Source organism: Abramis brama (genome assembly GCF_963993115.1).
Source record: "Abramis brama genome assembly, chromosome: 21".
NCBI classification, from domain to species: domain Eukaryota; kingdom Metazoa; phylum Chordata; class Actinopteri; order Cypriniformes; family Leuciscidae; genus Abramis; species Abramis brama.
This window is the reverse complement of record NC_139983.1, coordinates 7,357,373-7,381,063: the sequence shown is the minus strand read 5'-3', so window position 1 is coordinate 7,381,063 and position 23,691 is coordinate 7,357,373. Positions and strand designations below refer to the sequence as shown.

The following is a 23,691-nucleotide window of genomic DNA, read 5'->3' as shown; positions in this document are numbered from 1 at the left end:
GAGCCGATTTCTCCCCTTCCGACAATCATAGGTAATGTCCCGGAAAAAAATTTGATCAGATAATCTGTAGAACCATCAAGATAATCGGGACATTACCTAGGATTGACCTAGGCCTACCAACCAGGCTCGATAGGACTCCTTCAGCTTGACGGCCTCCCTTACTTCCGGTGTCCACCACCGGGTTCATGGATTGCCGCCTCGACAGGCACCGGAGACCTTACGGCCTTACGGCCACAGCTCAATATCTCCAGACTCCTTCGGGATTCGGTCGAAGCTCCGCCGGAGGTGGAAGTTGAAGATCTCTCTGACAGGGGACTCTGCCAAACGTTCCCAACAGACCCTCTCAGTACGTTTGGGTCTGCCGAGTCCAGATGAAACGACCACAAAGGTGATCATTGACCTCCGGTCTAGGGTGTCCTGGTGCCACGTGCACTTATGGACACCCTTATGCTTGAACATGGTGTTCGTTATGGCAAGCTGTAACTAGCACAGAAGTCCAGTAACAGAACACCACTCGGGTTCAGATCAGGGGGGCCGTTCCTCCCAATCACGCCCCTCCAGGTGTCACTGTCGCTGCCCACGTGGGCGTTGAAGTCCCCCAGTAGAACGACCAACTTTGCCCAGGCTCATCTTCCATTATTGGTTTCAGCTGTGTCTCATTAGTCTTATTAGCTCACCCTTAATAAAGCCCGGTTTATCAGTCACTCATCGCTAGATCTTGCATGTCTGTAGGTACTTATAGCCTTGTATCCTGGTTTTCCCATGTTTTGGTTTTGAATCTCTGCCTGGTCTTTTAGTTTTCTCAGTTTACCTTTGCCCTTATCTTAGTCATTGTTTGGATTGTTTATTTGGGTATGATTATTTGGATATACAGGCAATACCTTTGCCTGTTTTTGACTTTGTTTGTGGATTGCCCACATAATAATGCATGTGGATCTTCAACCATCATGTCTCTGTGCGTTACATAACATATATATAGTTTATACTCTTTGTTATAAATGGACCATGGTGAACATATTTAGACAGCTTGTGAACCCTGTTTTGTTTTCAGACAGTTTAATATAACTTTGAAAAATGTCTAGTACAAACATAGCTGCCACTCATCAATGGCAGCTGTAACAGTTGCTAGGACACAGCTAAAGTATACTAGATACACCATCATAACAACTGAGCTGGAGTAAGTCTAGAACAGGGGCTGCAAGAGGGTTGCTACAACTAGTCTGTACTATAGTCTAGTCAAGTCACATTTATTCATATAGCGCTTTTTTACAATACAGATTGTTTCAAAGCATCTTTACAGAGATACCAGGAAAATAATGCAACAAAGTTTGTTTCCAGAAGAAATAGCGTCACAGTCCAGCTTAAGTAAGTTTAGTGAGGTTTCATTTTTGTTGTTAAAAAGTTATTAATATAGTTAATTTTGCCGCTCTGGAGAAAACTGTAATGTCATCGTCCAGCTCAGTTCAGTTCTCATATAATGCAGGCAGATCAATATTATTGTTGAATATTAAATTAAATGTTAAATGTAATGTCCCCAACGAAGCAAGCCAAGCCAATGGCAACAAAGGTGAAAAAAGGTGACAAAGGTGACATTGGCAAGGAACCAAAACTCCATCAGTGACAGAATGGAGAAAAAACCTTGGGAGAAACCAGGCTCAGTCGGGGCCAGTTGATTCAGGCAGCATTACAGGTTTAGAAGTCAGATTGGTTTGGATCATTCAGAATATTATCCAGTTCCATCTGGTTGAAGATCAGAGTCATCACGCCGGTATGGAGAAGGGTTTGTTGAGGATCAGTGCCGATGGCTGTCGTGTCGACGAGGCCTTCACAGGGGAGAGTCTAGCTGACGCAATCTCTGCTGACACTTCAGGGATGCGTTGTTGTCGTGTCTAGGCGCAGGTCCGCCATCTGATTTGTACATGTAGGTTTAATTTATTAAGAAACAAAACAACCAGCAGGAGGGTTATTTTTATCAGAGAGAAAAAAATTCCTATCTAAAAAGTGAAAATAACTTAAAGTAACTTGCCAAATTAAAAAACTCAACCATTTATTGTTAACGCATAAAAACAAATGAAGGAAAGGTTTAAACAAAAGAATAGGTGACTCCTACTTTTCTACTACTGATTAGAAATAAAATGTTATAACTTTTTGAACAACATTGGCATGCCAAAACAAACAAAAAGAAAGTCGAGGATTTTGACCCGGTTTGTTAACTAGGGAATCTACAGCAGTACGACTGGCCTGGAGTGTTATTTGTCCTCCTCTAGGCCTATTTGCTGTCAAATGATTTATTGTGAAAGGCTATTATACAAACACATTTATTAGGCTATTATTTATTTAGATTTATTTAGAAGCTGTTCTATTTATTAAGCATACACTGTTCATTCGTTGGCCAGAGGAGAACTGGCCCCCCGACTGAGCCTGGTTTCTCCCAACGTTTTCTCGATTCTGTCACTTGGAGTTTTGGTTCCTTGCAACTTTCACCTTTGGCTTTTGGCTTGCTTAGTTGGGGACACTTAATATTCAACAATATTATTGATCTGCCTGCATTGACACCATTATATGAGAACTGAACTGAACTGACCTGAACCTGGACGATGACATTGCGGTTTTCTCCAGAGTTCCATGGTTCATTTCTGTTATAAAAAAAGTTTAGTTAATTTATCTATACAGCTGCTCTGGAGAAAACCGCAATGTCATCGTCCAGGTCCAGGTCAGTTCAGTTCAGTTCTCATATAATGGTTCTCATATAATTCACGCTCAATTCACAAATTCACACACCAGTTCTTCCTCGAGATGTCTGTCTGAAGTCTCAAGAAAGCAAATCATTTAGAGCAGTGGTTCCCAAACCTGTCCTGAAGGACCCCCAACACTGCACATTTTCTTTGTCTCCCTAATCAAACACACCTGATTCAACTCATCAGCTCATTAACCCATGTGATAATGAGCTGATGAGTTGAATCAGGTGTGTTTGATTAGGGAGACAAAGAAAACGTGCAGTGTTGGGGGTCCTTCAGGACAGGTTTGGGAACCACTGATTTAGAGCAGGGTTTTCAAACTTTTTGATGCCAAGTCCACCCAGATATGACTATCCCTTTGCGAAAGACCAAATATAAAAAGACCAAATAAAAAATAAAAAGGCATCTATATATTTTAACTCATTTATACAGTTATAGCAAAACAGTGAGATATTGTAATGGCATGTTTAAAAAAATAAACAATTGGCATTTATGAGGTCCTTGTACTAAAAATTATTATTGTCAGGAAAATATTACTATTTCTTAAGTCAAGTCGTCTTTATTTACAGATTGTTTCAAAGCAGCTTTACAGTGACAACAGGAAAATAATGCAAGCATGTTTAGGCTATGCAGCAGATCTAGAAGGAAATAGTCTCATAGTTCAGCTTAAGTAAGTTCAGTAACTTACTTAAGCTGAACTATGAGACTATTTCCTTCTAGATCTGCGGAACACAAAAGGAGATACTTGAAGTATGCTACAGCTGTTTTTGTCCATACAATGAAACTTAATATGGGTCAAACAGTTCCAAAAAAGTTCCAAAAATGACATCAAGGTAGAGTAAAAGTAATCCATAAATCTTCAATCTGACTCATGTACACAAAGTCCAAATCAAATGTGGCAACCTGTCAAAAATATTAAACTCGTTTGCCACCTGTGTCATGATTTGGCCTTTGTGTATATAAGTTGATCAGTGATTTAAATTTACTTGAGAGTGTATAACCACTTAAAATTTGTTCCTAAAAAAATATCATATTGCTTTAGAAGACTTGGATTGGAGTTCAATGGATTATGGACTGGATTTTAGGATATTAGGATTTTAGTCCTTAGACCCCATTGAGTGTCATTGTCTGGAAAAAAATTGACATTCTTCAAAGATCTCCTTCGGTGTTCCACAGAAGTGTTTGACATGAAGTTGAGTAAATGCTGACATAATTTTTGGTTGAACCATTCATCCACCTTAAATGAACTTGAATTATAACAGTGTATATATCTTAAATGGTGATTATTCATGATTTGCATTTCCTTAATCTCTTGTGTTTAGGTGTGTCTGTGGCAGGAAAAAGAGCTGTGGTAATTGGCCGCAGTAAGATTGTTGGTGCACCAATGCACGACCTTCTCCTTTGGAATCATGCCACTGTTACAACTTGTCATTCAAAGACTGCAGACTTGGCCTCTGAGGTAAAGAGCTCTGGAGCTTTATTTACACTTTGTTTGTTTTTTTGCAATATATTATATTATATTATATTATATTATATTATATTATATTATATTAGCTAATCAAAATCCGCACACACAATATTCACATTTTAGAATACTGAAGTATCAAAACTATGAAATAAAACATGGAAAATAGTATTTTGGAAAGAGCCTGGAAATTTCATGGAAATTCTTTTGTCTGCATCAAGTCGCTTATGTGGCATTGAAACTTTATTTTTATGAGGCTTGCATTAGTCTGGTTATAAATATGGCAACAGATTACTCAAAGATAAACTGAAAATTCTGGGAACGCTATTGTTTTTTCCCCGAGGAATATTAGGGGTTTAACCGTAAAGCTGTAGAAACCTTGTACTTGTTTCTTTCTGTTTCTTCTTCTTTCTCCTCCTCTTCCATAAAATTATATAGACGTCAGAGACGCCAGACTTCAGCAGGATGGTCCCAATCATTCACCACTACTCAGGCTCACAGATACACATTTGTCCGACACTAGGCAGCTATAAGAATCAATTTGCATTTTGGATTATAAATCCCCTAAATCCTTGAGTCAAGTCCTACAAAATGTATACTATATATTAACAGCCATTTCAAGTCCACGATACTGGATGGCATAATTAAATAACTGTTCACAAAATATTGATTTGACTGAGTTTTAATATTTTATTAGCTCATCAAATGCAAAACTTTCATGAAGAAAACCCGTTCCTAGCAGGTGTATAGCGCTGGTGACTTCAGTAACTCAGATGAGCCTGCGTAATCTGTTTTCAGCGGTTGTTATTTGGGAATAAAATCCCGCTGGATGGCGCAGAATCAAGTATTCCACAGAGCCGTGTAATAATATATACTAACATTTCTATTAATACACACTTGTTTACTGTTGTACATTTTCTCTGCATTTTCAAACTGCTTGAATCATAATAATTGTCATTTGTGCACCCTTTGGTTTCTGTTGTAGGTGGGAAAGGCAGACATCCTGGTGACTGGGATTGGTAAACCAGAGATGGTTCGCGGAGAGTGGCTGAAGAATGGTGCTTTGGTCATTGACTGCGGTATTAACACCATCACAGGTGTGTATGTGGAACAGATGCGTTTTTAATGCAAGTCTTTTTTGGTAGGATTCTACTATGTTTTCAGTTTCATTTACAAAGATATAATTTTTTTGGTTAGATGTTTTCTGCATTTCCTGTAGTTGTTTAAATGGTCTCAATGAATGAATTAGTGATGTTAAAATTTTCATGAATATTAATAATCGAGTTTCTTTTAAATTGATGATCAATTATATATACATATTTTGCATGCGCAAAAATAAAACAACAACATTGGAGCAACATAAAACAAGTGTGCTGCATGGATGTTGCTTTCCTATGAATTTTTTTATTTATTTATTTTTGTTATAAATGAAAAAAATTAAACACATGTACAGTATGTTGAAAGATGCTGTACAACATTTTTGAAATGTAAGGAAAAAAAATTGTTGTTAAAAGTGCCTGAAAGTTGTTTAAAATCTTTAGAGGGCATTTTCTCATGCTTTTTATGTGATTTTTCATTAATATTATTAGTTTTCCAAGCACCGAAAAGATTGTGAGTATTGTCTGAAATGTGCACTAGAATTTAGGAGAATTTGTGAAATCCATGGTTCAAAAAATTTGTCACTTAGTCACTTACATTTTATCTCAGACACCAGCAGACCAAGTGGAAAGAGACTTGTTGGAGACGTTCACTATGATTCAGCCAAAGATCAGGCTGCGTTTATTACACCTGTACCTGGAGGAGTCGGCCCAATGACTGTAGCCATGCTCATGCAGGTACATTATTCCTGTTTCTCATGGAGATCACATCTGTTACAATTGTGTTTTTTTGTGACAAAGTGAAGTAGCATGTATTTATTATGGTTCTTAGAAAATTCAATGTTTGCTTTTAATGTCACAGAACACAGTTCTGAGTGCCAAGCATTTCCTTCAAGCACAAGAGCTTGGGAAGTGGAATATAAACTACACCGCACTCAACCTGCAAAGACCAGTTCCAAGGTGAGATTGCAAATGCAAAAAGCAATAGTGATGAGTATATATTAAAGGGTTAGTTCACCCAAAAATGTACTCTCTCAAGCCATCCTAGGTGTATATGATTGTGTTTGGCTAAAAGAAGAAAGTCAGAGTTGTATTAAAAAATATCCTGGCCTTTTCAAGCTTTAAAATGGGATTGAATAGAGCCTGACTTTTTAAAGCTCCAAAAAGTGCATCCATCCATCATAAAAGTAATCGGTAACACTTTACAATAAGGTTCAGTAAGTTAACATTAGTTAACTACCTTAGTTAACATGAACTAAGAATGAACAATACTTCTTATTGTTCTTACTTCTTATTAATCTTAGTTAATATTAATTTCAATATTTACTAATACGTTATTAAAATCAAAGGTTGTATTTGTTAACATTTAGTTAATGCACTGTGAATTTTATTAACTAACATTAACAAAGATTAATGACAAATGTATTGCTCATTTTTAGTTAATGTTAGTTAATACATCAGCTAATGTTAAGTGTTACCAAGTAATCCATAGGGCTTTAGGGTGTTAGTAAAGGCCTTCTAAAGCGAAGCGATGCATTTTTGTAAAAAAAAAAAAAATTCCCATATTTAGAACTTTATAAACTAAAATCATTCTCTTATGGTAACTGCTTTAAAAAAATTCTCATTTTAGACTTCTAATTCGTGTCCGGTGTTTTGTTTTGTTTTGCTTTGTCTATCCTACGCGCTTCCGAGTTCATTAATACGTCATACGTCGGGTCAGAGGTCACTCGCCTACTGCTGTTACCGGAAGCCAGTTCTAGTTTATGAAGTTATAAATATGGATATTTGTCTTATAAAAACGCATCTCCTTGGTTCAGAAGGCCTTAATTAACCCCCTGGAGCCATATGGATTACTTTTATGACGGATGGATGCACTTTTTTTGTGCTTCTAAACCTAAGGTACCATCCATTATAAAGCTTGGATGAGCCAGGATATTTTTTTAATATAACTCTGATTGTTTTTGGCTGAAAGTCATATACACTTAGGATGGCTTGAGGTAAATTATGGGATCATTTTCTTTTTTGGGTGAACTTGCCCTTTTATTAGAGATTGACTTTTAAAGGAATGGTTGAAAAAATATGGACTACTGTTATGATGCATGCATTTCTTTTCTTGGTGGTATGATTTTTTTGGGGGGGGGGGCGGATTTTAATATCTGAATGATTTCTTGAAATAAATAGTTGTTCCAATATATTTCACTTTTGACTTTTTGTTCTTGTAATTTTAATAGTTAGTTTGTTTATTTTCATCATGCAGTGATGTTGCCATCTCTCGCTCCTGTGTACCTAAACCCATTGAGTGCCTTGCTAAGGAAATTGGTCTTTTTTCGGATGAGGTTGAGCTCTATGGCAGGACCAAGGCCAAAGTCCAACTGAAAACAATTGATCGACTGCAGGCTCAACCTGATGGCAAATATGTGGTTGTTACTGGGTAATCTTTTTCTCTGTCTCTGTCAAGTGTTATTCTAAGAGATGAAAATCAAATTCATGTTTTATAGGCATGTATTGGATTGGAGATTTTGATACTTGTGCAAGGAAGTAACATTTTGTTTAATATAGAATTACTCCAACTCCTCTGGGTGAAGGAAAGAGCACAACTACAATAGGGTTGGTTCAAGCACTCGGGGCTCATCTCAGACTTAATGCGTTTGCAGCTGTGCGCCAACCATCACAAGGCCCAACGTTTGGCATCAAAGGTAAATTATGCTGATAAGACATAGTCATATACCAATTGGTTACCACTGAGGTTAAAGTTTGGTCAAAAATGTATAAAAACGATGTACCAGTTTTTTTTTACCAAGCATTTGATTTATAGTACCACATGGCAAAGCAAGTGAATTTCCTGTGCAATCATTATGATTTTTTGTCAGTTTGCATAGAAGTGAGAGCAACTATGGAAAATTAAATGACTACCTCAATTCTCATGTCTGTAGGTGGTGCTGCTGGTGGGGGCTACTCTCAAGTTATTCCCATGGAAGAGGTATTTTTTCTTTTTTTTTGTCAGCTGCTTGGTTGATTAATAAAGATGTGTGAAATAATGTGTTCAGTGATGGTCTTTTCTTCTTAGTTCAATCTTCATCTGACTGGTGACATTCATGCAATCACAGCAGCCAATAACCTAGTAGCTGCTGCAATTGATGCTCGTATCTTTCATGAAGCCACCCAGTCTGATAAGGTAATGTCTGTCTTAATTCATTTATTTGATCACGGAAATCACATTCTGGTGTGATTGTTGGAAAATTATTAGTTATCAGTTGATTAAATATTTTAATCTAATTAATTGCAATCAAATTAATTGCGTTTTAATTGTATATTAACATTTACGGATAAAACTACTCTGAAATGCTCCAAAATAAAGAAATTAAAGATAGTATTTTTTTGCAGACAAAAGCATTGGATAGGCACAAAAGTGCCTTTAGAAGTCAGTATACTGCACACAAAAAAATAATTATTTATAGTATTTTTGTCTAAATTTCCAGTTAAAATATCTAAAAATACTTGAAACAGGACCACAATGATATATTGATAAAACAACACCACATTTGATATTAGGTTTTCAGAGAATGTCTTTAATTTTGAGTGCATTTTGTCTTCTGCACTGGCAGAGCAAGTTAAAAACAAATGAAAAAATCTGTGAGTGATTAAGACAAAGTTTAAGATAGAATCTATGAAACAATGCATTGTTACTTCTCTAATAAATGTACCTTTTGTTTTAAGAATTATTGGACATTTAAATGTAAAACAAAAGTTTTTTTTTTTTTTTTAAATGACTCTGAATAGGAAATTCATTCTAAATTGAAAATGCTTGAAATGCTCCAATGATTTCATCTTGACATACCTACTATTATGACTTTTTTTAGTAAATAAAAATGACTGTTCATACAGTATCTAACTGTAACCTACATGCATAACCCCTGAACTGTTTATCTGTGGGTAGCTCATTTTAGTAACTCAGGAACACTATCATGTATTGTATGTGTTTTTTTTTAGTGCAATAGCAGCATTGATTTATTTTAGGCCTGTGTAATTTGAGTTTAGTTCTGTAACCTGGCTATGGCTAAGAGCTCTTGTATTGCTTTTATACAAAATGGGGACCATGGCTGTGTCCTTAAATGTTGACCTTTAATTAATGTGGGGAACAGTGAGGATGCACTAAGATTAATTAAAACTGAGAAGATATGCAATTTAAGTATGCTGTCCAAATCAACTGCAAAATATTATTCTATCACTGCACTAGGCTCTCTTTAATCGCTTGGTACCCCTGACTGAAGGTCAGAGGAAGTTTGCCCCAGTTCAGATCAACAGACTTGAGGTAAAAAGTGTTTGTGTGTGTGTGTGTGTCATTTCATATCCCCCCTTTCTAAGAGTGTGTTCACACTTGGCAGGTTTGGTTCGATTTAAAACACACCCGGTGTGATTGCTCTGTTAGTGTGGTTCATTTGACACTGCTATCCGAACCCTGGTGCGCACCGAGACCCTGAAAAGATGGGTGTCTGTACAATAATTTGTACGCACATAGTCAGCGCATTTAGCCCAGCACACAGCAGAGTTTTGGATGTTCGACAAGGTCCGCTGCAATATATACTTCATAAAAGCGAACCAGGACTAAATGTATAATTTTTTTTTTTTTTGGTCCAGACCAAAACAACCAAGAGAACCGAACTACAAGTGTGAACACACCCGAAAACTAATCTTTACATTAGATTTGCTCATATAAACTTTGTCATGCTTTCTGTAATTTAATATATTTGATGTTCTTGTACCCATAGAAACTAGGCATAAAGAAAACAGACCCCAGCACGTTAACAGAGGAGGAAATCACACGCTTCGTCAGGCTGGACATGGACCCTGAGTCCATCACATGGCAGCGAGGTGCGATAGAACGTGTATTGTTGTTTCTGTTTTTCTTACAATTTATGCTAAGGAGATGAATAAGCTAAAATTAATATCAAACTGAATTCAAGCTTAGAAAACAATCTATAAAACTAGAAATTTTTTGTAGATTGCTATTGGCTTTGATGGTGTTACATTATGAATTGCTGTATATACACATTTAGGTGAAATGTAAATCTTTTTTGGTTTTTATCACAGTGTTGGACACAAATGATCGTTTTCTGAGAAAAATCACCATTGGCCAGTCTCCAACTGAGAAGGGCTTTACCAGAACTGTGAGCATCACACATGTTACCTAATGCTTTATACACTGATGAACACAAGCATGCACAGGTATGATCAAACATTGTTTGACCAGCCACCTCACTGTCTACAGCCTACATCACTTCAGTTGTCTGAAACAAAATATTTAATTATTTTTTAGAATTCAATAATTATCTTAACACATTAAATTCTAAATTAAATAAATTGTGTTGGCTTCACTTCACATTTTGATAGTCTCTTTAACACATTCTGTTGACTATAAGGAACATTGCACCTACATCTCTACTAACTCTCATTAGATTGTTAGTAGACTATTAGTAGACTGTTAGAATAAGTTGACTTGTAGTTGTAAAGTTACTTATAGTCAGCAGAATGTCTGTTGGAGGAGCATCACAATAAAGAGTTAGCAGATATTAAGCAGACAGTGTACTAATACTGTAATGAGAGTTAGTTGACACATAGGTTCAACGTTACTTAGTCAACATAATGCTCAAAAGGGACCATCCAAAAAGTGTCGCCATAGTGTGTTCAATGACCGCTGGACTACGCTTACAAAATGCTGAGCATCTAAAAAAACACTGACATGGCATTGTAATGCAGCTCTTGTGGCGCAAGACACTTCAATGGACAAAGATGTCCACATGAGACACAATAAAAATGCAGCATAAAAAAATTATTGTATTCTTGTCACATTTAATACTTCTCAAGTGAACCATGTATCTAGCTAATGACAGTAATTTCTCTGCAAACACAATGAATGATGCTAGGTAAATTTTACATTCACACAAGACAAAATAATCAAAAAATATAATTCATGTCATGTCAGTCCTATTTCCTCTGCTACAAAATGCAACAAAATATGCAAAAAATCTAAATCAGAAAAATAAAAAAAATCATGTCAGAAACCTTGTCAGCTATAACTACATCCATTACAGCATAAATCATTCTTTATCCTTAGAGTAAAACATTCTAGACCACCATCCACAGTTGAACACTACTAATACTAATATTCATGAAAGCCACAAAACTCTCCAGACAATTGTTTTCACTTTGGTAAACCAATCTGGTTTACAGAACAATGCATTTGTGGCAATATTGTATTTAAGCCAAACGAACACATTTTAGCATTGTACAGAAAAACTATGCGCATCCTTGGAGCTGGCCGAACTTTTTTTTCCATTTTTTATTTTTATTTTTCTACATCAGTTAATCAAGAATGCCAGAAGAACACTGAACACCGATATAATAAGGGTGTGTGGCTTTAGTTGCAAACTATACCACTGCATAAATCTAGCCAATAATACACAGTAGCACAGCTATTGATTTGCTTATAGGTTTCAAAAACCTAAAAAGAACTCAATCAATGCAAACGCGGAAATAATTCGGTACACTTGTATAATTATGTGTAATTATTAAGTCAATAATTCATTTAATATTGACTTTCACAAAGCGTATTTCAAACTAAAATCTTGTATGGTGTTTTTTTTTTTTTTTTTTTTGGATGATGTTGAAAGTAGCGGCTTTGGTAGCAATCAGATTCTGAAAATGTAAAAATGTCTTTCTGCAGTAGTGGGTTCCAGTGTTACCATGTCTCCCTTTTATAAGTAACTTTAGGTTTATTTATTTATTCACTCATAGATATGGGCAGTTGCAGACTGCAAATAATTTTTATCTGTTTATTTATAACATGTCCAGAATACATTTTTCATTTTAGGCAGCTGGGGAAAATGAAGCGACTGGAATTAATATTTAGTAATAGTTTCGAGAACATAAAATGGACCTTTTTAATTCAGTACATGTATGCCATAATAAGGTCATAATTTGGTCCTTGAATAATGTGACATTTGAGGACTTTTTGGACTTTAAAAGAACGAAAATCTAAAACATTAAATTTTTGGAAGAATGTAACAGAAAGCTGGAACAAAATCCCTTTTTCCAGAGTGAACATGTTTTTTGTCTGAGGTATATCCTCCAGTACAGACTCTTTTCTGTACAGTGGAATAATGCTTTCCTTTGGCTTGAATACAGCATCACTACAGACACATTTTTTACATGGTTCTGTAAACCATGCCAGTTACACCTAAAAAAAAAATGCGGAAAATCTCAAACTTTGACCTGGCATTATAATGCAGCAATGTGGCGCAAGACTGCAATGGACAAAGATGTCTACCAGATATGTAGACCAGTTAAAAAACACTGCATAAGAAAAGTGTTCTTGTTTGAAGAACTTGCATAAGAACTCCGTAGCTGTAAAATTGAATAATTCACAAGTTATTATAGTTTAACATTTATTTATTTCCCAAGTGAGCCATGTAAATAGCTAATGACAGTAATTTCTTTGTAAACACAATGCATGATGCTAGATAAGTTTGAAACGGGCAGAACATGCATGTGCAATCAATTGTAATGATGAACATTTTATTTTATTCTGTTGGCAGACCAGGCCAAGTAACTTTTTTGTGTTTTGTTTTGCAGGCCCAGTTTGACATCACTGTGGCCAGTGAGATTATGGCTGTTTTAGCTCTCACCACCAGTTTGGAGGACATGAAGCAGAGACTTGCAAAAATGGTGGTGGCCACCAGTCGCAGTGGTCAGCCTGTCACCACAGAGGATTTGGTGTGCTGCTGTCATATGTCTCATTTTATCTCAAATTAAAATGTCTAAATGTTTTGCGTGTGTTTTGATTCTGTAATGATTGTGTCTTAGGGAGTATGTGGAGCTCTGACAGTACTCATGCGAGATGCCATCAAGCCAAACCTCATGCAGACACTAGAGGTAAGAGGAGTTGTCCTGGGTTATGTGTACTATATTCAATTTAATATGTGAATCACCTAGAGCTACACAGGCCTTGAAGGCTTCATAGATACATCTTCTCTACTTCATGCTCAAATCCACTAGTTGCTTAGCTCAGTTTTGCAGCTTTTTTCTTGTCACTTCTTTCTCGGGTGCTTTAGAGTTGTGACTTAAGCTGTTGTATGAACAATTGTTTAGGGAAACCCTGTGTTTGTTCATGCTGGACCTTTTGCAAACATTGCGCATGGAAACTCGTCAATCTTGGCTGATAAAATTGCTCTGAAACTAGTTGGACCTCAGGGATTTGTGGGTAAGATGAAAGAACTTTGTTATTGTCATAATTTAAATCTATCTATGAAGAGTCAATATAATTTGCCAATTTTTCAAAACTAAAGCTTTGTCAATTAAAAAGACAGTTTGTTAAAAAAAAAAAATGTTGTTGTTAAGGACCAAAAGTAATTTAATATTTACAAAATTGTACAAAATGTTAAGGATCCCATCAGCATGGATTTACTCTAGTTGTTGTATTCTTGCAGTCACAGAAGCAGGTTTTGGAGCAGATATTGGGATGGAGAAATTTTTCAACATCAAGTGTCGCTACTCTGGTCTCAAGCCTCATGTTGTGGTCTTGGTTGCCACAGTTCGAGCACTTAAGATGCATGGAGGTGGGCCAACGGTGAGTCTGAGAATAACCCCTTTACTGTGTCGTGGGAGAGAAATAAAAAATTTAAGTGAGAACATTGTTGGCATGATTTAGTTTCATGCTGTTTGACATTTTGCCTCACCTCTTGTACATATAATTTTGTACAGGGAGTTATTAATGTGCATTGCTTGTATCTTTTCTATAGGTCACTGCAGGTGCGCCTCTTCCGAAAGAATATATTGAAGAGGTACTGTAAGATTTTTAATGTTTTTCTGCTAGTCTGGGAACTTGTAGATAAGTAGTCTTTGAAATGTGTTCTGGTCAGTATTTAAAGTGGGGATTTGAGTAGCTGGAAAAAGAATCACTTTTATTAATGAGTTCAGTCAATAGTCTATACAGATGACAATACAGCCACTGCATCTCCACAGTTAATTAGTTATTTGATTACATATGCAATTAAGTCTAGATTGTCCTTGTTTATTGAAAGTGCGAGCAAGTTACTGTATGTTCATCTTCGCTACAGTAGCAAACAACAGATCCATTGGCGGAGGAGCACCTTAACATACATATTGCAGTGTTAATACTGAATACAAATTTATGCTTTGTAAGGAATGCACATTTAGGTGGTCAACCGGGCTGGAAAAACTAAATTAGATTTTATTTTATTTTTTCCAGATTTATTTCATTTTTAAAATTAAAATTCTATTAATTTTACAGAAAGTGCATCAAATAAATATAAACAAAACAGCACTGTGTTGTTGTTTTTTTCACAAAGAACAAACCTTGCTGTTAACAAAAGGGCATTTTTGTTTTAAATATTTAATATTTTTTGCCCTGATTTGTAGTCTGAAGGAGTCAGCATGTAGGCGTGTGTTCGGTATGATTTGTAAGTCTGGTAGTGTATGATGCCCAGTTTCTTTCTGTAACCAATTTTAAAGTTTGCAAGTGTTTGATGTGTAGCATTTTAAAATCTGTTCAGTGTATTCTAGCCTTAATGTGCAAATAATTCCATTTCTTTTGCATGTAAATATATATTAAAATATGAGGAGATTAATTCAATCCAGTCATTACACATTTGTTATTTTGTGTGACTTTAATCTCAAAGAATACTGTAGGTTAGCTTATCCATCACAGAGATAGCTTGCATCTCATCAGTCCAGTATCAATCAATAAAGCTGTGAAGGTATGCTGACACATCTTCAAAAAAGAAACCTGGGACAAATTGAATCCAGTAATTAGACATCATAGCTGCCAAAGGCACATACCTGACTGTGACTTGTATAAATTGCTATTTTGTCTTCCAATAAAAAATAATTATTGCTAGTCTTCATTTGCTAGCCAAGCTTTAATTTATGCTGAGAAGAAAAAGGATTTATGGTGAGGTTGTCCAAAACCCCACTGTATGTATGGTCTATTTGTATGAAAATGTATAACCTATTTGGATAGAATTTCCAAGGAAAGATGACTATATTGTGATGTTCGCTACGAGTCAAAAATTTTACAACAGCATTTAGTTATGGAAATTTAAGCAAGACAAGTGTACGTTTTTATTGTAGAAAGAATGCCACAAATGTTTTTTATTTACGTTATTATTAAACACAATTCCATTAATTATAATGCTTTATTTTTAACATTAAACTTAAAATATAAAAATTGGAAAAATTGAGGTGTTCTAAACCTTTTGATCAATATTGTATACCATCACCAAATAATAAAAAATTACTCATTGCATGATGTCAGATTTTGGTCATAATGTACAGTATATACCAAATGTTTGATTTTATAGCTGTTTGTCTATGTATTTATCTGCTTAAAAATGAAATTCTTTTCCCCCAGTGTACCACTCAAGGCATTGATGAAAGGCCACATACACACTGTACAATTTTGAGAGTGCCAGCCACATTTAAATATGAGAGCGAATCACAGGAGTCACTCCAGAACATTGGATTATTGACATTAAAGGGATAGTTCACCCTAAAATGAAAATTAAGTCATCATTTACTCACTGTGGTGTAGTTTTAATGCTGTATGCCCTACTTTCTGTATGTTCTTCTGTATATTTCTTCTTTTTATGGACCGCAAAATGAGAATTAAGAAATGTCCTGCTCGTGCTTGTCCATATAATAGCAGTGAATAGTGACCAGCATCAAGCTTTTTAAAAAAAGATGCAAAAGTATCACAGAATAATCCCATGTAACAAAAACAAGACATGAAATACAATGCCTAGAAATCCCAAAAAAGCATCTGTGTCTTATATCACCAGACTGGAAGTCCAAATGTCTGATGAAAGTCAGAATGACAGTTGACAGATATGAACGCGATGACTTGTTGTTACGACAAACTCAGCGGATATATTCACCTCAGAGAATGTCACTTTTTGTTCGATCTAATTTCTAAAAAAATTCCTGGGCGAGACAGAGTGGACTGCGGTGCTAATCGAGTCTCACGAATGTGCACGTCGTGTAGCCGTGCAGAGAAGACCAACGGCCAAGGTCAAGAATTTTGTTAAATAATACATTCAATTTAGATTTTAAATAAAATTTCACATCTTGCATGGGATCATTCTGTGATAGTTGTGCGTCTATTCTAAAAAGATTGATACGGGTCACTATTCACTGCCATTATATGGATGAGTGCTAGCAGGACTTTTTTTTTTGTGGTCCATAAAAGAAAGAAGGGCATTCGGCATTAGAACAACACCAGGGTGAGTAAATGATGACTTAATTTTCATTTTAGGGTGAACTATCCCTTTAATTAATTGAAACAGTGCCAGTTTTAAATGGCATGCTCTTTAGTTGGGGAGATAGAAAGTGTCAACATTTGCAAAAGACTCAAGACTTGAGAGAATACCTCTGAAGCTGTGTCCAAAATTAAGCACCATACACATGTACTCAACCGTGTAGTGCATGAACTTTTTTTTAAAGTTTATTTTGTCTTTCAACATTGTAGTCTGATAGCCCCTCCCCTCCGCTATGTAATTAAAGCTGCGACAGTTGAGTGCATGAAGTGTCCAACGTTACACACTTCGTTTTTTCGGTTACATAAGTGCATCATCTGGGTATTTAAAGTGCACTTTTTCTTTTTAGAATTTTCAGTGTGAACGCACTACTCACACTATTTATACTACAAAATGACTCCGAATAGTGCACAAGTACATGATTTGGGGCGCACCTTGAGTGTTTTTTTGTTTGTTTTTTTTATGTGCTCGTCATTTGCGTAATAAAGTGGCATCTTAGATGCTGAAGAATCTACATATAATTGAACTATATAAGAGAAATCACTTAAACTGTTCTGAGTGAAACTTGATGTGGTTCTGATGAAAGTGGTTTGAACTCTTACAGAATCTGGCACTGCTGGAAGCCGGCTGTAGTAACATGAGGAAACAAGTGGAGAATGCTCAGCTTTTTGGAGTTCCAGTAGTTGTAGCTGTCAATGCTTTCAAGTAAGACTGCATCTGCTAAATAAACCTATAGAGTATAGATATTCAAGATAAATGTATCCGTCTTATAGAAGCATATATAGTGTCTATTGAAATTCCGAAAGCTTTGTGTATTGAGTAGTTGGTCACAGTTCTATAATAGTTTACGATGGACAGAGATGTTGTTACGACAAACTCAGCTGATATATTCACCTCAGAGAATGTCACTTTTTGTTCGATCTAATTTCTACAAAAATTCCTGGGCGAGACAGAGTGGACTGCGGTGCTAATCGAGTCTCACGAATGTGCACGTCATGTAGCCGTGCGAGAAGACCAACGGCCAAGGTCAAGAATTTTGTTAAATAATACATTCAATTTAGATTTTAAATAAAATTTCACATCTTGCATGGGATCATTCTGTGATAATTGTGCGTCTATTCTAAAAAGATTGATACGGGTCACTATTCACTGCCATTATATGGATGAGTGCAAGCAGGACAATTTTTTTTATTTTTTATTTTTCTTTTCCTTTTGTGGTCCATAAAAGAAAGAAGGGACAGAGATGGTTGAAAAATGCAAGTAACCAAAATAATGTGCTTTTTGCCCTAATAACACACATGACGCCTTGCATTTAAAAAAAAAAGCTAGACAGAGCCCAGTGGATAACAATAAAATGCAGCAGTCTCAAGACACACTTTTCAAACTTGAACCACTTCTGAAGGAATAGCTAACCCAAAAATAGGTCTTCTGAAACAGTACAATATTTTGTGTAAAAAAACCCCAGTACATTTAAAGTCTCTCATTTAAGTTCACTGAAAGTTTACCTTCAGTATGCCGTTTACTGCTGCAACGGGATCATTGTGAACCAGATCTGTCTGATTCGTGATTGAATCATTCAGTTTACAAATTGTATGTGCAATGGATATTTGTTACGTCTCCTATGAATGTCAAGAAGAGCTGTCAAGATGGTCAGGATTTTTAAGATGCAATGGCCAAAGACATCAGATTGCACATGTACACAGACAACACACAATTAAAACATTGCACTTAGTAAATATGATTGAAGGCCATACATGATTAATCTGACTAAAATTAAGCCAACAACAGGTTTGACTGTGACTATATTTATTTCTTTGAGTAAAGGTTCTTGATATTGAATGATATTGAGCATCATTTAGGAATTATGGTTTTATTTTATGCACAGACAATGTAAATCAAACTGCTGTATAGCTAATATGCTGTTCAAACTAAATCTTGCTGTCTCATGTTTGCAGGACAGACACAAAGGCTGAACTGGATCTGATCTGTAAACTAGCCAAAGAGGCAGGAGCGTTTGATGCTGTGCATTGCTCTCATTGGGCTGATGGGGGCGCCGGTGCTGTAGATCTGGCTAGAGCAGTACAAAAAGCTGCAGATTTACCCAGCAGCTTCAAATTCCTTTATGACATTAAGGTAAAAAAATAAGAATAGTGTTGTAGCATTATTATTATTATTTTTTTATAAATAAAACTAATTTGCAAGGAGGCATGTTTTACACAATATTAGAGGGTTTACTCTACTGCCATATTTTTCAAATGAACCCATTCACACACCATTTGCTTATTTATTTTTGTTGTTCTCTTAGTTACCCATTGCAGACAAGATCAGAATCATTGCGCAGAAGATCTATGGTGCAGATGACATTGAACTTCTCCCAGATGCTCAGCAAAAGGTGGACCTGTATAGCAAACAGGTATGAATAGCAGATTGATTGTACCCTGTAAAGTAAAGAGAGGGGGATTTTGAACTTGGAATTTTTGTCTCTCATTAGAGAACCTTAAACATGAGATTACCATTATGTTTATACAGCTTTTTTTGTCTCCCTCAAGGGTTTTTCAAGTCTACCCATATGCATGGCAAAAACTCATCTGTCTCTGTCACATGATGCTGAAAAGAAAGGCGTCCCCTCTGGATTTGTTCTCCCCATTCGTGACATTCGTGCCAGTGTAGGGGCAGGCTTTCTCTACCCACTGGTTGGCACAGTAAGTAGCGTAATATGGACATTTTTAACAATATGCATCTAATTTTTTCAACCCCTCAGAGGATTTTCCTGGTTGTTTAAATAACTGTTCGTTCATTCTTTTATTCAATCTGTAATTATGTAAAAACAGTAGTTATAATGTGATTGGTACCATCTAAACTAAATGTTCATAATTTTATGCAGATGCCGACTATTCCTGGCCTTCCTACTCGACCATGTTTCTACGACATTGATCTTAACACTGAGAGTGGAGAGGTTATTGGACTTTTTTAAATGAGGCACTTTTATTGGGGTATGTAATAATCGCATCAAAATGGATCCATAAAACATCTTTTAAGTTGTAATTATTCATTTTCCTGTTTAACATTAGTTTGTGTCAGTCCACATAGGATTCCTTCCAATGGACTTAAGTCTTCCATCCTCTCAGATCAGAGGTTATTGGTTGTTTATATTACTAACAGAACAGATGTTGTCATAACGTTTGATATATTCTGATCTATTACATTTGTCCGGTTTCCTAATGAACATTTATTTCTAATAAATATTTTTGCTTCTATACTGGAGCACAAAACTGTCCTTGGTATGGTCTGGTCCAAGTGTTTTTGTAAGTGGTTAAAACATTTTTTTTTAAATTAATTATAATTTCTAAACATTATGAACACTTGTTATTTCGGTTAAGAACTATGTTCTTTCTACAAGGTTTCTGGCAACAATTTGAAACTTGTCAAGTGCCAAATGAGTGTAGGTAAGCTTCTGTATACTGAAAGATTGTCAGATTCTGTTTGAATGTTTTGCATTGTATGAATAAAAAATTCTAATAAATTGTGAACTGAGCCTCAAATGCAATCAGTCTCATTTGTGTCTGAAATGCCAGCTTTTGATTTGAGAATCTGAGAAGCAATAGAGTTCACAAAAAGTTACCAATAAGTTTGTATTTATTTTCATTGCTATGTAGGAGAAACATTTGTAATCTAATGTGTGATTTTTCTTTAGTACTTCTTGCTACTTGACTGAAATAAATGCTAAGATGCATTTGAAATTCATTAAGTTTAATTAGCTTCATCTAAAACAACTTTAAAAAGCATAGCCAGTTAGCATGCAGTGATTATGAGCTCAATAATTACATGCATACATACATACATACATACATCATCTTCCGCGTATCCGGGGCCTGGTCATGGGGACAGCAGTCTAAGCAGAGATGCCCAGACTTCCCTCTCCCTAGACACTTCCTCCAGCTCTTCCGAGGGGACAGCGAGGCGTTCCCAGGCCAGCCGGGAGTCATAATCCCTCCAGCGGGGTCTCTTCACGGTGGGACGTGCCTGGAACACCTCCCCGGGAAGGCGTCCAGGAGGCATCCGGAACAGATGCCTGAGCCACCTCAGCTGGCCCCTCTCGATGTGGAGGAGCAGTGGCTCCACTCTGAGCTCCTCCCGAGTGACCGAGCTCCTCACCCTATCTCTAAGGGAGCGCCCAGCCATCCGGGATCTTGTCTTTTCGGTCATGACCATAGGTGAGAGTAGGAACGTAGATTGAACGTAGATCGAGAGCTTTGCCTTGCAGCTCAGCTCCTTCACCACGACAGACTGGTACATCGACCGCATTACTGCAGAAGGGTCAAGAACAAGACCCCGAGATACTTGAACTCCTCCACTTGAGGCAGGAACTTTTCCGACAGAACCATGGCCTCGGATTTGGAGGTGCTGATTCTCATTCCAGCCGCTTCACACTCGGCTGCAAACCGTCCCAGTGCATGCTGAAGGTCCTGGTCTGATGGGGCAACGGGGCAACACGGCAACATCATCCGCAAAAAGCAGAGACAAAATCGTGTGGTCCCCAAACCTGACATTATTATGTTTGTAATTTAAAAAATAAAATAATAATAATTGGAAAATTACATTTCCATTGTAAAAATCATTAGGTATTAACTTTGGGGCCGTTTACACGACACCATTTTCAACTGAAAACAGAAATCTTTTAATGCGTTCTGGTCATTCGTTTACATGACAACAGCGTTTTGGTGGCCTGAGAATGCAAACTTTGAAATGGGTTAAAATTTTTGAACGGGAATCATTATTACAACGTTTTCATATGTACAGAGGAAAAAAACTTTGTGTCAATGACGCCTTCGCAGGGGATAGTCAAGTTGACACAGTCTCTGCTGACACTTCAGGGATGTGTTGTGGTCGTGTCTAGGTGCAGGTTCATCATCTGATCTGGATATGTCCCGGATCCGGCTGACTACGGTAAACCTCGGAATAAACAGAGACTAATATTAGCGTAGATGCCATTTTTCTTATGATGTAACGAGTACATCAGGTGTTAAGGGAAGTCTTCCCTGTTCCGGCTGACCTAGTTTATGCAGCCTAACAATAATTTAACTGATTTGAATTATAGAAATTGATAATGTGTTGTGTATGCTAGGTTAAAGAGATGTGTTTTTAGTCTAGATTTAAACTGACAGTGTGTCTGCTTCCCGGACAATGTTAGGAAGACTGTTCCAAAGTTTAGGTGCTAAATAGGAAAAGGATCTGCTGCCTGCAGTAGATTTTGATATTCTAGGTATTATCAACTGTACAGAATTATGAGATTGCAATATGCGAACATGGGAGAAACCAGTCTCAGTCGGGGGGCCAGTTCTCCTCTGGCGAATGAACGAACAGTGTACAGTATGATTATGATTCAGGCAGCATTACAGGTCAGAAGTCAGATTGGTTTGGAACAATCAGAATATTATCCAGTTCCATCTGGTTGAAGGTATTTCAAAGAAATACCTAGGGTTTTGTTTATTTTCTTCTAATAGGGTTGAAAAATAAGCAGATCTAGCAGTTTTTAAGGCCTCTCTGTACGCAATCATGCTCTCTTTCCATGAAATGCGAAATAACTTTAATTTCTTCCAGTTGCGCTCCATTTTTCTGGCTGTTCTCTTAAGGGCCTGAGTGTGCTCGTTGGACTATTTTCTCTTTAATCTTCTTTAAGCGCAAAGGAGAGTCAAAAGTTTCTGTCGCAATATTGAGTTCTTCTAAGCTATCTGGGATGCTGAGGAGATGAAACTGATCAGGAATATTATTAATAAAGCAATGTTTAGTGGCAGAAGTGATAGGTCTAAAATATTTGTAAAACGGAGTCGGTTTTGCAGCCTTGGCTAAATTAAGTATACACAAGACTAGATAATGATCTGAGATGTCATCACTCTGCTGCAGAATTTCAACGGCATCAACATTGATTCCATGTAATAATATTAGATCTAGAGTATGATTATGACAATGAGTAGGTCCTGACACGTGTTGTTCAGAATGTCTCTAAATGCCAATCCCAATGTATCTTTTTCGTTATCTACATGTATAATAAAATCACCAACAATAGGACTTTATCTGCAGCCAGAACTAACTCTGATAGAAAATCAGCAAATTCTTTGATAAAGTCTGTATGGTGCCCTGGTGGCCTGTATACAGTAGCCAGCACAAATCTCAAACGTGATTTATTAAGTCAAGTCACCTTAATTTATATAGCGCTTTTAACAAATATGGATTGTTTCAAATCAGCTTTACAGTGATAATAGGAAATTACCGTAACAGATTGTTTAGGCTTTACAACAGCTCTAGGATAAAGTTATTGTCCAGCTAAAATTAGTTTTGATTGATTGATTCACTTCCATTGCGAAGATCATTAGTTATTAACTTAACTTAGGGGCTGCTAACACAACACCGTTCTAACAGGAAAACCCTTAATGCGCTCCGGCCACCCATCCGCGCATAACAGTGGCTGGTGTCTCGAGAACATTTACACTAGATAGTGTTACATTAAGCACCAACACTTCAAAAGAATTATATTTAAAACAAGACTTCTCAGTAATTCTGAAGATATTACTATAAATTACACCAACACCTCCCCCTATGCCTTTCAGATGAGGCTCATAACCGTAATCTTGGGGGGTGGGCTCATTTAAAGTAATGTAATTGTCTGGTTTTAGCCAGGTTTCTGTCAAACATAGCACATCCAGGTTATAATCTGTAATCACATCATTAACAATAAGTGCTTTTGAAGTAAGGGATCGAATATTCAGCAACCCAAGCTTTATCATTTGTTCATCTGTATTATATCTGTTTTTTATTTGTCAAAAGATAAGAGGGATTTTTGTTTTTACTAATAACAGACAATATAATCTTGACCACAATCGCTTCAAATGAATTCAGTTTGAATTCTAACTGCTGGTTAACATCAAGAAGATTACTGTTTATTGTAGCAACAGATTAGCTGCCAGGAACATTCTAGCAGAGGTAAGACTAAGTCATGATTTTCCAAGTCACAAGTAATGGCTTCAAGTCTTAAACAAGGCATTGAAAAAAGTGGTATTGGT

General features: G+C 36.5%; 1 protein-coding gene across 1 annotated transcript in view; it reads left to right on the top strand.

The window, feature by feature from the left end:
• The window catches only part of mthfd1b (methylenetetrahydrofolate dehydrogenase (NADP+ dependent) 1b), a 35,643-nt gene extending 15,466 nt beyond the window's left edge, over positions 1-20,177 (top strand). The window contains exons 7-27 of the mRNA XM_084097129.1: positions 4,061-4,197; positions 5,189-5,300; positions 5,911-6,038; positions 6,163-6,260; positions 7,558-7,731; positions 7,860-7,996; positions 8,234-8,280; positions 8,368-8,475; positions 9,538-9,612; positions 10,070-10,172; positions 10,392-10,468; positions 12,933-13,073; positions 13,164-13,232; positions 13,449-13,560; positions 13,787-13,926; positions 14,099-14,140; positions 17,235-17,335; positions 18,586-18,763; positions 18,936-19,043; positions 19,180-19,332; positions 19,515-20,177. Coding sequence (XP_083953255.1) covers positions 4,061-4,197; positions 5,189-5,300; positions 5,911-6,038; positions 6,163-6,260; positions 7,558-7,731; positions 7,860-7,996; positions 8,234-8,280; positions 8,368-8,475; positions 9,538-9,612; positions 10,070-10,172; positions 10,392-10,468; positions 12,933-13,073; positions 13,164-13,232; positions 13,449-13,560; positions 13,787-13,926; positions 14,099-14,140; positions 17,235-17,335; positions 18,586-18,763; positions 18,936-19,043; positions 19,180-19,332; positions 19,515-19,604 — 2,330 coding nt within the window. The 3' untranslated portion in view covers positions 19,605-20,177. The remainder of the gene's footprint in view (positions 1-4,060; positions 4,198-5,188; positions 5,301-5,910; positions 6,039-6,162; positions 6,261-7,557; positions 7,732-7,859; positions 7,997-8,233; positions 8,281-8,367; positions 8,476-9,537; positions 9,613-10,069; positions 10,173-10,391; positions 10,469-12,932; positions 13,074-13,163; positions 13,233-13,448; positions 13,561-13,786; positions 13,927-14,098; positions 14,141-17,234; positions 17,336-18,585; positions 18,764-18,935; positions 19,044-19,179; positions 19,333-19,514) is intronic.
• The last annotated feature ends 3,514 nt before the right edge of the window (positions 20,178-23,691 follow it).